Here is a 13,439-nt window from a genome sequence, read left to right as displayed (position 1 = left end):
GCAGTCTGCGCCGAGGACACACCGCCATCCTCATCCAGCGCAGGTCCTGGCTGTGGAAACTGCACAGCAATGCGCTATGGCCGGCTGGAAACGCTCAGAAGAGGTGCTGAGAATTGGGGCGTCAGGGAGGGGTCCGAACTTATGAACTTCCTGAGACGAAGGCCGGAAGCAGGGAAAGAACCCTGGAGCTTCTGTTGAGAAATGACAGCCACCTCCAGTGGCCTATTTCCGCAGCTCAACTACAGGCCCAATAAAGAAACTACGACTCCCAGCACGCCCCCCACCCAATCAGCGCGCAGGCGCAGAAAAGAGACTCGAGGGCGAGAAAAGACACATAGAGCAAAGGCTGCCGGGAAGACGTGGCTCTAGGCTGGGCGGAGCGGAGCCGGACGCGGGTGGAGAGCGGAGGCTGCCGGGAGCGCGCGGCCAGAGTGGGGCGCAGGCGCAGAGCAGAGGCTGCCGGGAGCGCGCGGCGGGGCGGAAGTGGCCGCCTGCCTTGTCCGGCCCTGCGCAGGTAGGCGGCAGCCCGCGGGCTCCGGAGCCAGGCTCTCAGTGGGTGAGTGACGGCGCGCCCGCGGCTGGGCGCCCTCCCACGCCGTGTTCTGGGGCTTGTCGCCGCCCGTACCCGTCCGGCCTGGCTCCAGGCACCTCAAGTTCCATCCGCAGCTAGCCTGTGACTGGTGCCGGACAGACATGTCCTCCCTCTGGCTGGTGTGGGAGACCTCCCCTCTCTGTTGAGTACCGAGATGCTGCTGATGAATGCTATACCCCTGAGCAATAGTGTGAAACGTCTTCCTTTTCTAACTAACGTGCTTCAGGTGCCCGTGGCGACAGTCCCTTCCCTCTGTACCTGGTCTGGGCAGGAGGGCCTCCCCAGTCTGTCACTTGATCACACCTGTGACGGACCCACCCGATCCCCACCTGTAACCGCCCACCTTCATGTCTCCTCCCACCCCCCACCCCCCACCCCCGTCCTGGCTCTAATTGCTTTCAGCCAAGATCGGACCTTCCCCTGGGCAGCACAGTGCACTGTCCATCGTTTTTTACTCCCCAACTATCCACAACCTGTCCCCCTTCTGCACACACAGCCCCAATGTCAGCTAGATTCTCCCAGCTCGGAAGACTAGAATCCTCTGGTCCATCCTTGTTGGTTGGCGTCTCAGCTTCTAACTGCCCCTAGCACCCAGGACTCTGATCCGCCTCCAGCAGCGGATCCCGTTCCCCATCTCAGGACTGTATACTTGACGAAGCGTAGACCCTGGAACCTGGTCTCATGGTGTCAATGGGACCTGGCTAGCCAGAACGTACAAGCCCCCAAGACTGTGACAAGTGAGCAGGCACTGCAGGAGCTTTGTCGGTAGCTCCTCCTTGCTGCCCCTCTGTGAAGCTTGACTGAGGACTGTTCTTCTGGACTGGTCCCCAGACCTCAGCCTAAGCAGTCCATCTGGGACCTGTGAGCACAGCCTAGTTCCTTCTGTATAAGACAAAAGATTGTGCCACACAGAGCCCAGAGCATCTTTGTTGGCCTAGGGACAGAATTCTGGGTGTTTGCTGGTTTCCTTTGTTCCATTTAACCTGTTCTCAAAAGATAAACACTTGTTGCAACTGATTGCAACTGAGTGGACCACGCAGTGCGACCCTATTGTTCCCAGTCCCTTTACCACTCAATACCTTGCTAAGTGTCCTTTCCTTTACAGTTGCGACCTTCCTTTCACAGCCCGCAGCCACTCTATGGAGGCATTGGTTTAAGCTGTCGGTACTCAGGACCGATTACACCAACCCTCCCAACACTCAGGGTGTTTACTGTGCCTGCTGGGCTGTGGGGCAGGAGGAAGGGGTTAGAGAGTGGTGGAGGCAGGTGTCCCGTTTTCACCCTACACCTGAGTGTGGCATGTGTGCCCGCGCAGCTCCCACAGATACATGTGGCCCTGTCACCTGAGTCTCAGAGCATCCTTCGTAGTGTGGCTGACTTCACGGTGCTACACAGGTGGGTGTCCCAGCGCACTTGCATTTGCTTTTTGAGGACAGTGGAGCAGTTGTCCACACTCCTTCCTCTCTCTGGAGTGCCATGAAGATACCTATTTAGAAGCCAGTGAGCGTTGAGAACTTCTGGGAGGCTTGTCTTAGATGCCAACAGTGAAGGTGTTAAAACCCTGGGTACTGACTTCAAAGAATTTTTATATTGACTTTCTTTTTCTTTTCTTTTTTTAGGGGGTGGGGGGAGTTTGGGTTTTTTGTTTTGTTTTGGGGTTTGTTTTGAAATAGGGTTTCTCTGTGTAGCCTTGGCCGGCCTAGACTTGCTTTGTAGACCAGGCTGTCCTGGAACTCACAGTGATCCACCTGCCTCTGCCTCCTGAGTGCTGGGATTAAAGGCGTGTGCCACCACACCCGGGTTGACTTTCTTTTTCATCAGTACAAGATAGATTGGTTAGGAGAAAATAATAACCCAGTGTTCCTAGAGAAGTCTGCATGGGAAGGCCTTAGAGTTCCTGGCAGCGGACGTCCCTCTTGAGTCCCCGTTTGTCTTCAGTGAGCCAGCCATTCGCCTGAGTCCAGTGTGGACAGAACCACAGGGAATGAGCTAGAAGCTCAAGCCAGCTTCAGTGCATTGAGAGTGAGCAGCTGTAAGCAGTGAGGTACAGGTGAGCGTGAGGTGGGACCCATCAGAATGGTTCTGAGGATCTTTGTCATCGTCCCAGGAGCCAGCACTCAGGGCAGCTCCAGAACAGTGGCAAGTGGTGCCACAGGATGCAGCTGTGTTCTGGAGTTGAGTGCTGGTGTGAATTGGCCTGGGACTGTCAGACGCCTGTGTTTCCAGGCATGCTGCCATCCAGTGTTGGGGTGTCACTTGGACCTGGGGCGGCTCCTTTGCTAAGCTCCTCCCAGGGCACAGGGGTGCAAACTGAGCCCACGGAGCAGCGCTGTGACGTCACAGACGCAAACCCGCCCTGGGAAAAGCCTGGTGTGAAGTGCAGCAAGCTTCAAAATGGCCATGTCTGCTCGCCACCAGCCCATGACCGAGCTGCACTGCATAGGGAGGGGAATTAAAGCTGGACTGTCTCGCCTGAAAACCGGGAGGTTTCCTGGGGGAGATGGGAGCTTAGGACCCTCAAAACTGTTTAAGAGGGAAAGACTGTAAGGGCCACCGGCGCCTATCAGAATCGCTGCCTCTAACAGGAAGGAAGGGACCACAGGCAGGGGTGAGTCAGCCTTTGGGTGCTGGCAAAGGCCAGGGAGTGGCTCTTCCCCGAGAGCCCAGTGAGGCCAAGCCAACTGGTGCCACGTGTGATGCTTGTGCTGCCATGTCCGCAGTAGTTAGATACAGCCGCAGGACACGGACACACTGCCGAGCAGCTGATGTAAAATCAGGCTGAAAAAGCCAACTGCCCCCAACAGTACAGACGCTAACTCGTAAGAGGACTGTTAGTGCCTCTGTGTGTGACCCTGGGGCTGCATGCAGATGTCCGAGCTCCTGGAGCCACTCTTGGCCTTTGAGAAGGGTGTGTGTGTGACAAGGAGTGGGCGCCATGGTCCCCAGAGCACACACTCGCTTTCTTCCTCGTTTCCCTGGACTGTCTGCCCAGTCTGTGCTGGGAATGGAGTCCTTAGATTCAGTGCACAGAACCAGGAGCCAGCTTCCAAGTCCAAGCGGCTACTTGTGGCTGCACACAGGTGTGTGTTTCCTGAGGACCTGCCATCACAGGCCCTGGGCATCTGTCTCCTTCCTCAGCAGCCTGTGCTGTAGTAAGGAAGTGAGCTTCAGATTGAACATAGTACACATGTGAGGCCTGTCCACTCTGGGGTGGAAAGAGTGGAGGGAGCCCTTTCTGCGGGGGTGCGGAATGGTAGCAAGAAAGTAGCACTAAGGACTGCCCTTACCTTGATCCTGGAGGGGAGGAGTCAGCTTTGCCAACTGCCTTGAACCTGTTTGAGCCACCACCTGTCACACAGACACAGCGCTTGTGAAGAGAGAAAGGGAGACAGGACACCACAGGGTGCTGCACAGACCCAAGGATACCCATGGAGGTAGGCGCCTTCTGCCCACGCTCGTCCTAACACTTAGGCCAGCAGCCCTGGCAGCTCCTGGGCACACAGAGAAAAACACTCCTTTCTGGCGTGTTGCTTATTCATCTGATCATCTAGAAATGTCCTTTGGTGTGAACAACAGATCTGTGTGTCTCATGAGGAAGTGAGGTGTGGCCTGGGCATAGTTAGCTCTTCGCACTCGCTGCATAGGAGGACTGGGGAGAGAAGGGACCTTGTACCTCTTGGGGGCTAAGTACTTTCCAGCCATGTTGCACTGAGTTGGGGTTGGCTTAGGAAAGAAGAGTGGCAGCAGGCCCGCTGAGCCTGGGCAGAGCCTGTCTGCAGGCCAAGGGCCAGTGCCCACAGCTGCTCTGCAAGGAATTGTGACTCTACAGCTCTTGGGTCAGAACATGTCATGCCTCAGGCCACGTGGACAAACTTTTCATCACAACCATGCAAACCCCATAATGACCTCAGGGCTCCTGTGGGGGGCAGGGAGGGGGCAAGCACAGAGCTGCCCTTTCCCGGGACTATTGTCCATCTTGTCCCTGGCTTGTGACCTTGGCAGCAGCTACAGCCACAAGACACAGATCAGTCTTAGGCACTAAGCAGCTGGGGCTCCAGGACACCAGTGAAAGGGCAGTTGACTTGGAGCTGTCTTCCTAGGACGATCAGACTGAGACAGGGACGGGCATCTGGGAATGGTCACAGGTTTCTGGAAGGCAGGCTGAAGTTTTTAGAAACTTGCTATTGTGGAAATAGTACCTTCCCTCCTTTAATCAAAGATGCCTGGGCCCAGGCGTTCCTGCTTTTCCTTTTGCTCTTGGAGAGTCTTCTTGGCCAATCCCTTCCCATGAGGTATGGGTTGGCCTGGCTGCGTGTGTGTGTGTGTGTGTGTGTGTGTGTGTGTGTGTGTGTGTGTGTGTCTTTGTCCCTAGGGTGCTATAGAGAATGACACACGCAGTAGCCTGAAGTGACCTGTTATTGCTACAAGGTCAAAGTTAGGATGTCTCAGAGATCTTTCTAAAAGTTCTAGGGGGAGACTCACTCTTTGTCCTCCCAGCTTCTGAGGCAATCCTTGCCTTGGAGCCACAAGAACACCCACTGCTGCCTCTGTGGCCATACCACCTTCTCTTTTACCCATCCCCCTCTCCCCTGACGTTTATAGAAAAAGGCATGTGAGAGCTCAGCACTCAGGAGACTGAGGCAGGAGGATTGTCTTGAGTTCAAGGCCAGATCCTGTCTTGTAAAAGAAAAAAGAAACAGCTGTGATTGTGTTTGGGTCCACCTGAGGCCCTTCATCCCTCCTACAGGAGGGAGGACACATGGCCAGAGGGGGCAGCACGGAGAACACATGGCTGTCGTGGCGCTTTCATGGGTTCTAGATGGCCTTTTGTGGTCAGAGGAGGTGTGCGTCCCAGCTAGAGTACACATGCCGTGGTCTGGGCACACGGACTCTGGGTTGGCAAAGCTTTTCTTGTCTGAAAGTACGGTTTGGGTAGGCTGAGCTGGAACACAAAGCGAGGCCCTCTCTGCAAGCTTGCCCAGTGGGGAAAACTTGTAAGTAAGAAGGGCCCACGGCTCATGCTGGACAGCTGAGTGGCTTGCTCACAGGGTCTTGGTCTAGCATGCACTTTGAGAACTACTGAAGCCACCTTGCCGTGGTGTTGATCGCAGTCTTCCAGCAGGTGTGTGCTGACTTCCTCTTGGATGCTAGCTCTGAGCTGGGTGCCAGGGATGGAGCAGGAAGCCCCCAACAGAAGCAGATGGGGGAGCCCCCCAGGACCCCTGAGGGTGTGAGTGAAGCAGGTATGCACAGCAGGGCAGGTGTCCTGGGCAAGGGGATGGTGTGAGGCTTGCTCTGGAAATGCGGACTCTCATGGTTAGGACCAAGAGGGGCACCAGGGAGGACCGTGGAGCCATGACGATTCCATAGCAAGTAGTGCTGGCTACTGGGTGGCAAAGGGCTCTCAGGAGGAGAGTGGCTCTCCAGGAGCTGGGGCAGACTGTTCACTTAGGTAAGAGGTGGTAGTGCAGGCAGAAGGATAGTGAGTCAGACAGGTTTTGGATGGCACAGCCCTGCAAATGGGGAGCTGTCAGGGAAGACGAACGAAAGGATGGAGACCGCGTCTTAGCACTGTGTGACAGCTGCAAGTTTAATATTCCCACCAACACTGCACTTTTCCCTTCAGGGCTTCATGGGAATTTTGACTTGGTGGTGGTGTTTGTGGTAGCCTCAGCCATTCCTGAGGAGGATTGGGTTACTTGGCTTGAGGTTCGGGAACTCGGACTTGTATTTTGAAGTGGTATCTAAGGTGCAAGTTGGAAGTGGAGCATGGCAGTAGTTGTTGGCACTTGGCAGGGCTCACCATTGTATCCGGGATGGCACACAGTATTAATGTCCTGGGTCTGACCTCTGAGCGATAGGATAGAGAAGAGTGTGTGAGGCAGAGCCTGAGTGATTCCCAAGGAGGCACCACCAGCATGGGGTGTGGGCACAGAGCTTTCTCCAGCCCTTGCCATGAGCAGCAGGCCCCGTACCCACTGTTCTCCTTGGGCCTGACCTTGGGCACTAAAGCCCTGAGGAAACAGAGCCCTGCAAGCAGCCTGCAGCCTGGGAAGAGAGCATACTGCAGCCAGCAGACATCAGAACCTTGTAGTTGGAGCACAGGGGCACCCCACAAACCAAAGCTGCAAGAATGCCCAAGCCCTTCCCAGGCACTGCCCAGCAGCGTGTGCCCATCAAGTCCCCTAATGTGCTGTTTGGATTTGTTCTGTGGCTGGTATGCTGGCAGCCCATAAGGGAAATGCCATGCTACATCCAGGTAACAAACTGAGGGGCTGAGAGCAGTGGCTGCCCTGGAGACACACACTTCTCGACCACAGCCACCATTGGCTTGGAGACTTTGTGACACTGAGCTGTCGTGGTCTGCTGGGAGCAGGCAGGGCAAGTGGTGGCGAGGAGGTGGAGCTCCCAGCTTCCTCTGGCGTTCTGGGACTGTAGCTGTGCCGTAGTATAGAGCCTAGCTTGGGCCTGGAACCAAATCCATGCCCCAAGTCATAAGGTGAACAGCATGCAAGACTCAGTCCCTGTACCTGCTTGAGTTAATAAAAAAGTGCCAAGGGACAGCACCCAAACATTAGCAGAGTGTTTGCACTGCCTCGTGCCTTCTTTCTAGTTAAGCATCAGAACCTACCTGGGGCTCAGTGGCCCCAGGCTGCTATTTGGGAGCCACTGTTGGGGTGCTGAGGCCAGGCAACAGTGAGTGTTGTTAACACCTGGGGCGGGGCGGTGGAGGAAGACTTGGAGAGATGAGTCAGGTTCAGACCTGCACCTCGGTGAGTTGGTGTCTCCCAGTCTGCAGCATTAGCCTTCTCTCTGCTCGTTTACTTTGAAAATACTTGCCATCTTGCCGAATAAGGGGACCTGACTTCTGGGGTCAGGGTTCAACCAGGACACTAAGCCACGAAGAGAGGCTGGCTCTGGCCTAGAGAAGTGGTGTCCTCCATAGCTCGCTCACCGCTCTTCTCTCCCTGACTTAGGTCCTAGCCAGTGTGCAGTCTGATGCCCATCCAGCCCTTTGACCACCGGGAATGGAATGAGCCTATGCACTCCCTCCGGATCAGTATAGGGGGCCTTCCTGTGTTGGCATCCATGACCAAGGCCACGGACCCTCGCTTCCGTCCCCGCTGGAAGGTGATCCTGACATCCTTTGTGGGCGCCGCCCTCCTCTGGCTGCTGTACTCCCACCATCAGGCCCCAGGACCGGGCAGGTCCCCCATCCACAATGCACACAACTGGAGGCTCAGCCAGGAGCATGTCTCTCACTACAATGACACCTACCCCCTGTCACCCCCACAGAGGACTCCAGGTGGGATTCGGTACCGAATCGCAGTCATTGCTGACTTGGACACGGGGTCCAGGGCCCAGGAGGAAAATACTTGGTTTAGTTACCTTAAGAAAGGCCACCTGACCTTGTCGGACAGTGGGGACAAGGTGAACGTGGAGTGGGATAAAGACCATGGGGTCCTGGAGTCCCACCTGGCAGAAAAGGGGCGGGGCATGGAGCTCTCTGACCTGATCGTCTTCAATGGGAAGCTCTACTCCGTGGACGACCGTACAGGAGTCATCTACCAGATTGAAGGCACCAAAGCAGTACCCTGGGTGATCCTTTCTGATGGTGATGGAACCGTGGAGAAGGGTAAGTGGAGCCCTTCTCTGTCAGCCGAACTTTTGTCAGCTGCTATATTAGTTTCTTCCTGCTCTGACAAAAGTAACTTAAGGGAACAAGGGTTTGCTTTGGCTCATAGTGTGAGGGGATGCAGTCCATTGTGTTGAGGCTCCTGTGGTGAGGCTGATAGTGACAGGAGTATGAGGGGATACAGTCCATCATGATGGGGGTCATGGTGACAGGAGTGTGAGGGGATACAGTCCATCATGATTGGGATCATGGTGACAGGAGTGTGAGGGGATACGATCCATCATGATTGGGATCATGGTGACAGGAGTGTGAGGGGATACAGTCCATAATGATGGGGGTCATGGTGACAGGAGTGTGAGGGGATACAGTCCATCATGATGGGGGTCATGGTGACAGAAGTGTGAGGGGATGCAGTCCATCATTGTGGGGGTCATGGTAACAGGAGTTTGAGGCACCTGCTCCCGTCACATCCACATGAAGCAAAGATATGGGTGCTGGTGCTCAGCTCACTGTCTCCTGCTCACTCTGTCCAGGACCCCAGCCCATGGCACGGTGCCATCCACAGCAGGGTGAGGCTTCCTGCCTTAGTTAACCCCGGCTGGAAACTGCCTTACCTGCATGCCTAGAAGTTTTTTTCCATGGTGGTTGTGAAGATCAGACACAGAAAGTTATCCAAGTGCCTGCTAAAGGCCTCCACAGCCAGGAGGGTCCGGCCACACAGCTACCCTCCTATGACCTCAGCAGAGCCTTACCAAGCTTATGTGAAACTGTTTCTAGAGATTTCAGCTGATGACTGGAAGCCTGCTGCAGAGTGGGGAGCCCTTTTCAGCATGAGCCAAGGCTATGCCCACTGCCTCCTATACCCCTTCTGGGCCCCTGGCCCCTGTCACGTTTTCAGAGTTGTCTTAGGATCGCACAGCATTCCTCCCTGCGATTCAACCTCATCTCAGTTCATCGGGACCACAGGTCAACTGCGACTACCCAGCCCTGTTCTGAGCCCAGTACAAGGGTCTGTGTGTTGGGCAGCAGTGACTCCTGGGAATAGAATCTGATATGAGCCCTGTGTGTAGCAGATAGGGAGTCAGTGCTTCCACAGGGCAAAGGGCAGAGCTGTCTGATCTGTCCCTTGTAGCAAGCTGAGGCCCACTGCAGCCTTCCTGTGGTGGACGGAGGCCTGCACTAGTTGTCCCTCCGTGCAGCCTGCCTGGCCCAGCCTGTGTGGTCATGTCTCTAGTGTTTGTCCAAGGCTGGGGCTCTTGGGCGCGACTGTCTCCACCTAGGTAAAGTGACTATGTCACTCACCCCATTTCCTGCCATAACCATTAGGGCTGTAAACCTGTGTTGTGTGTGTGTGGGGGGACGTGGTTCTTCCTCCTGAACGGGAAGAATGCAGGGTAACAGGGTGCTTAGGGCTGAGCTGTGACAGTCCGTCCAGAAGGGTCAAAGGACTGGCAGATGGGACCGCTTCTCACGGAGGCAGCTCAGAAGACTCATGAAGTCACTGGGGCTACCAAGAAGCAAGCCAGTCCCTCCAGAACCAATCTAGGGTATATCAGAGGCTGCTTTCCTCTCTCAGGGGGGATGTGGGTAGCTTCCCAGGGCCTAGGGACTCACAGAAATGCTGGGATAGCATGTTGGGAATGTCAGGAAGAAAATGCTGGGACCATACAGGCTTCGTCACCAGCCGGCAACAAGAGGCTGCGCCAGGTCAGCTGAAGGCAGCTCCAGAGTAAATGCTCACTGCCTAGTCCTAAAGATCCCGTCACCCTGCTCTCTTCCTCTGCTACGGGAGGAACAGACTCACAGGATGGTGGTCTAAAGCCCTGGTAGGTGAGGGGCAGGAAATGGGTAGCCCAGAGGTTAGGTGTCAGCTGTGGCCCTCAGTGGCAGATAACTGTCAAATCCCAAGCACTTGAAAGTTGGACTGCTGTAGCACACAAGAATAGGGTAGGGCTGCTGGCCCTTGGAAGCTGAGGGCTGGGTAGAGACGCAGCACAGGAGGTCTGCGATGGTCTAGTGTGGCCCTGGAGTTGTCACACAGGTGATGGGTGGGGCTCCTTTCTGTGCCTCTTGGCCCAGCCTCCCGTGAGCTCAGGGTTGTAACTTCTGACATCCAGCGTCTGTGCAGCACTCTGGATGCCGCTGGCAGCAGCACAGGAACGAGCCAGGCTGGCCACAGGGAGTGGGGACCAGTGTCTCAGCTCACCCCTCTTGTTGTCCCAGGCTTCAAAGCTGAGTGGCTCGCTGTGAAGGACGAGCACCTCTATGTGGGAGGCCTGGGCAAGGAGTGGACCACCACTACAGGGGAGGTGATGAACGAGAACCCAGAGTGGGTGAAGGTGGTGGGCCACAAGGGCAGCGTGGACCACGAGAACTGGGTGTCGAGCTACAACGCTCTGAGAGCTGCCGCTGGGATCCGGCCGCCAGGTAAGAGGCTTCTCTCTACGAGCTCCCAGTTTGTGGATTATATCCATTCACTGTATTCAATGAGCCATTCCTGTTTCCCCTAGCCTGGGGCCCTCATAAGCACAGGAGGAGATGGGTAGGCCTGAGCTACCATTTCTTGGGCTCTAAGGAGTGTGCCCTTTGTCTGAGGAGGTTGAGTCAGGTGTGGGGTGAAGTCAGCAGGGAGCCAAGACCCAGAGAACTCCCCCATGCTGAAGTGGGTGAGGCAGTGCTTCCCTCAGCTTCAAGGCTGCTGCTCTGATTGTTAGGGTCCCCCTATTGACTCTGGCCTTCTGTGCGCCCCATGATTGGCACCAAGAGAACCAAGACAAAGGTGACTGGTGAAAGTTACAGGCCCTGCTAGGACACAAGGACAGCCTGTGGGGATACACTGCAGACTGGTGTAGTGCTCTCTGCCTAGGCTGTCCTGCATGCTTGTCCTTGGTAAGTGAGAGCAGCTGCAGATTGCTCTCCCAAGAGCTGGAGAGTAGAGAAAGTGAGTGAGGCCTCCAAAGGCCAGCCTCTGGGATGGCGGGACCCCTGAGAGGAAGGGCTGTGTCAGTCAGCAGGATGTGTGGTGACTGGGTCTGTGCTGCCACCTCAGGCTACCTCATTCATGAATCTGCCTGTTGGAGCGACACACTGCAGCGCTGGTTCTTTCTGCCACGCCGGGCTAGCCACGAGCGCTACAGCGAGAGGGACGATGAGCGCAAGGGCAGCAACCTCCTGCTGACCGCAGCCCAGGACTTCAGGGACATCTCCGTGAGGCGCGTGGGGGAGCTGGTCCCCACTCATGGCTTCTCATCCTTCAAGTTCATCCCTAACACTGATGACCAGATCATCGTGGCTCTCAAGTCAGAAGAGGACAGCGGCAGGATTGCCACCTACATCATGGCCTTCACGCTGGATGGCCGCTTCCTGCTTCCAGAGACCAAGATCGGCAGTGTGAAGTATGAAGGAATAGAATTCATCTAGCTGAGTGAGCTCCCAAGCCCAGCACAGTGAGGGCAGATGGCCTGAGCTGTACCAGGACTCAATTTCATAAAATCCAGAGGAACGCACTTTCACTTGTTTGCTTTTTTTTTTTTTTTTTTTTTTAGCCCCCTGAGAGCTGTGTGCCTGGCTAGGTTTCCAGCGTAGGGAGCTGAGCCCCAAGGCCATATGACACAGCTTTGGGTGTGAGGATCTGAGGCTGTACAGCACATCCAAGCCTGGATCTGCACTGCCACCTGGTGGCAGGGACTAGTCACTGCCACAGGGACCTTATGAGCCCCTGGCCTTCAAAATCCAGCCATGCCTTTCCTTTCCTGGCCTCTTCCTTTCCATGAATTCTCTAGCCAGTAGGTGTTTCTAAAGCAACCAGGTGTGTTAAGCCCTGCCCTTATCCTGGGGCCACAAGGCAGAGGTGGGCCTGCCAGAAAGGCACTCAGAGACACCTCTCTTCCTCTATGTGACCTTGGCATTCCACACTCTGCAGAACCTTGCAAAGTAAATGTTTACATGGCAGGGTAAGAGCCTCACCCCTTGGGACACACCTGCCCACACATCTGAAGCCACTCCAGCACAGGATTGCCTCTGAGCTGTTCAGAACTCCGTCTCTCCCCCGGAGGATTCTGGAGTTGTGAGCCCTTTAAAGTCTGAATTCTTAACTTATTTTTATTAAAACAGTTTTCTTTTTCAATAGAACAGAGTCACCAAACTTTATCACACGGCGACAGTAGAGTTTTCACACGTACTCCCAGGAACCGTCCTCACAGTCACAATGGCAGCATTAGCTTTTACAGAAAGGGCCTCTGGATCCTTGGCTTCTTCCTTCTGGCAACTTCCAAAAGCTGCCATGCTTGCCCCTCTCAGCGTGGCTGAGGGAGGGCTCAGGTCCCAACAGTCCTGCACCTGACTAGAGACTGTCCCTGCTGTCCCCGGGTTTCTCGCTGGCTCCCGGTGGGTGTTTAGCAGCCTTCTCTCCAGAGGAGCCTCACTGCTTTCTGCTGTCACGTCGTTCTGTCCATGAGCAAGAGAGCAAGAGCAGCAGGGTCAGGACACAGGCACTGCCATGGGCAGAGGTGGCCCTCACAAGCCCCTTCCACGGGGAGCTAGGAGGGCCACTGCCCCTGGGGCTGACTGCCCTCTGTCCAGCAGGCTGTTGCTGACATGTGGTGGTGACGTCTTTGTGTACTTGCCATGCCTCCTGGGTGTGTGTCAAGTGTGTTGGGTTGTGTGATTTTGAACTGGAAGAGAAAATGAGGGAGGCCGAGAGGCCTGGGGACCCTCACAGAGGACCCTTCAGCACGCCTTCCTTTCCCTAACTGAAGCACAACGACTGAGTCCTCCACTCTCCCAGTAAAGTGTCAGGGAATGTGCTTCTCTTGTCCACACTGGCTGTGGCCAAGGGCCCCACCCCAGAGCATCCGACCAGGTGGGGCTGCAAGCCTTGGAGTCACGAGACAGGCCCCTCACCTCTCCGGGTGAGGCCAACTTCCCAGGCTTGGATCTGATGGGGAGAGCAGTGGGTAGACAGGCCCCATCTCCTCCCACTCTGTCTCTCACTGGAGTCAGGACAGAGCCTGAAGTGCTGGAGCCGGGATCACAGTAGTCACAACAGGCCAGGCCTGGCCTCCCAACCTCCTCAGGCCGAGCCAGGAATAGTGACAGAAAGAGGAAAGTTTATTCAGTGCAGCCACATCAGGCAGAGAGACAAAGAAAAGGTCCAGAGTGGGCCAAGGCATCTCAGCGTGGCCAGTGCCTGCGACACAAGGCTCACAGGCC

General features: G+C 55.6%; 1 protein-coding gene across 3 annotated transcripts; it reads left to right on the top strand.

The window, feature by feature from the left end:
• The first annotated feature begins 392 nt into the window (after positions 1-392).
• On the top strand, positions 393-11,752 carry Cant1 (calcium activated nucleotidase 1). Of its 3 annotated transcripts, none has more exons than XM_051159155.1 (4): positions 393-514; positions 7,570-8,228; positions 10,452-10,655; positions 11,278-11,752. In XM_051159155.1, the coding sequence occupies exons 2-4, from the start codon at positions 7,592-7,594 to the stop codon at positions 11,646-11,648; spliced, it is 1,212 nt and encodes a 403-aa protein (XP_051015112.1). In that variant the 5' UTR covers positions 393-514; positions 7,570-7,591; the 3' UTR covers positions 11,649-11,752. The 3 variants fall into 3 exon arrangements, with proteins under 3 accessions (XP_051015112.1, XP_051015111.1, XP_051015114.1); XM_051159154.1 differs by having other exon boundaries at positions 435-556; XM_051159157.1 differs by lacking the exon at positions 393-514 and adding an exon at positions 3,874-4,026.
• Positions 11,753-13,439: the final 1,687 nt, after the last annotated feature.

This window comes from Acomys russatus, chromosome 16, assembly GCF_903995435.1.
Source record: "Acomys russatus chromosome 16, mAcoRus1.1, whole genome shotgun sequence".
Classification (NCBI taxonomy): Eukaryota; Metazoa; Chordata; class Mammalia; order Rodentia; family Muridae; genus Acomys; species Acomys russatus.
The sequence above is the reverse complement of the archived record's forward strand: the minus strand, read 5'-3'. Positions and strand labels throughout refer to the sequence as shown.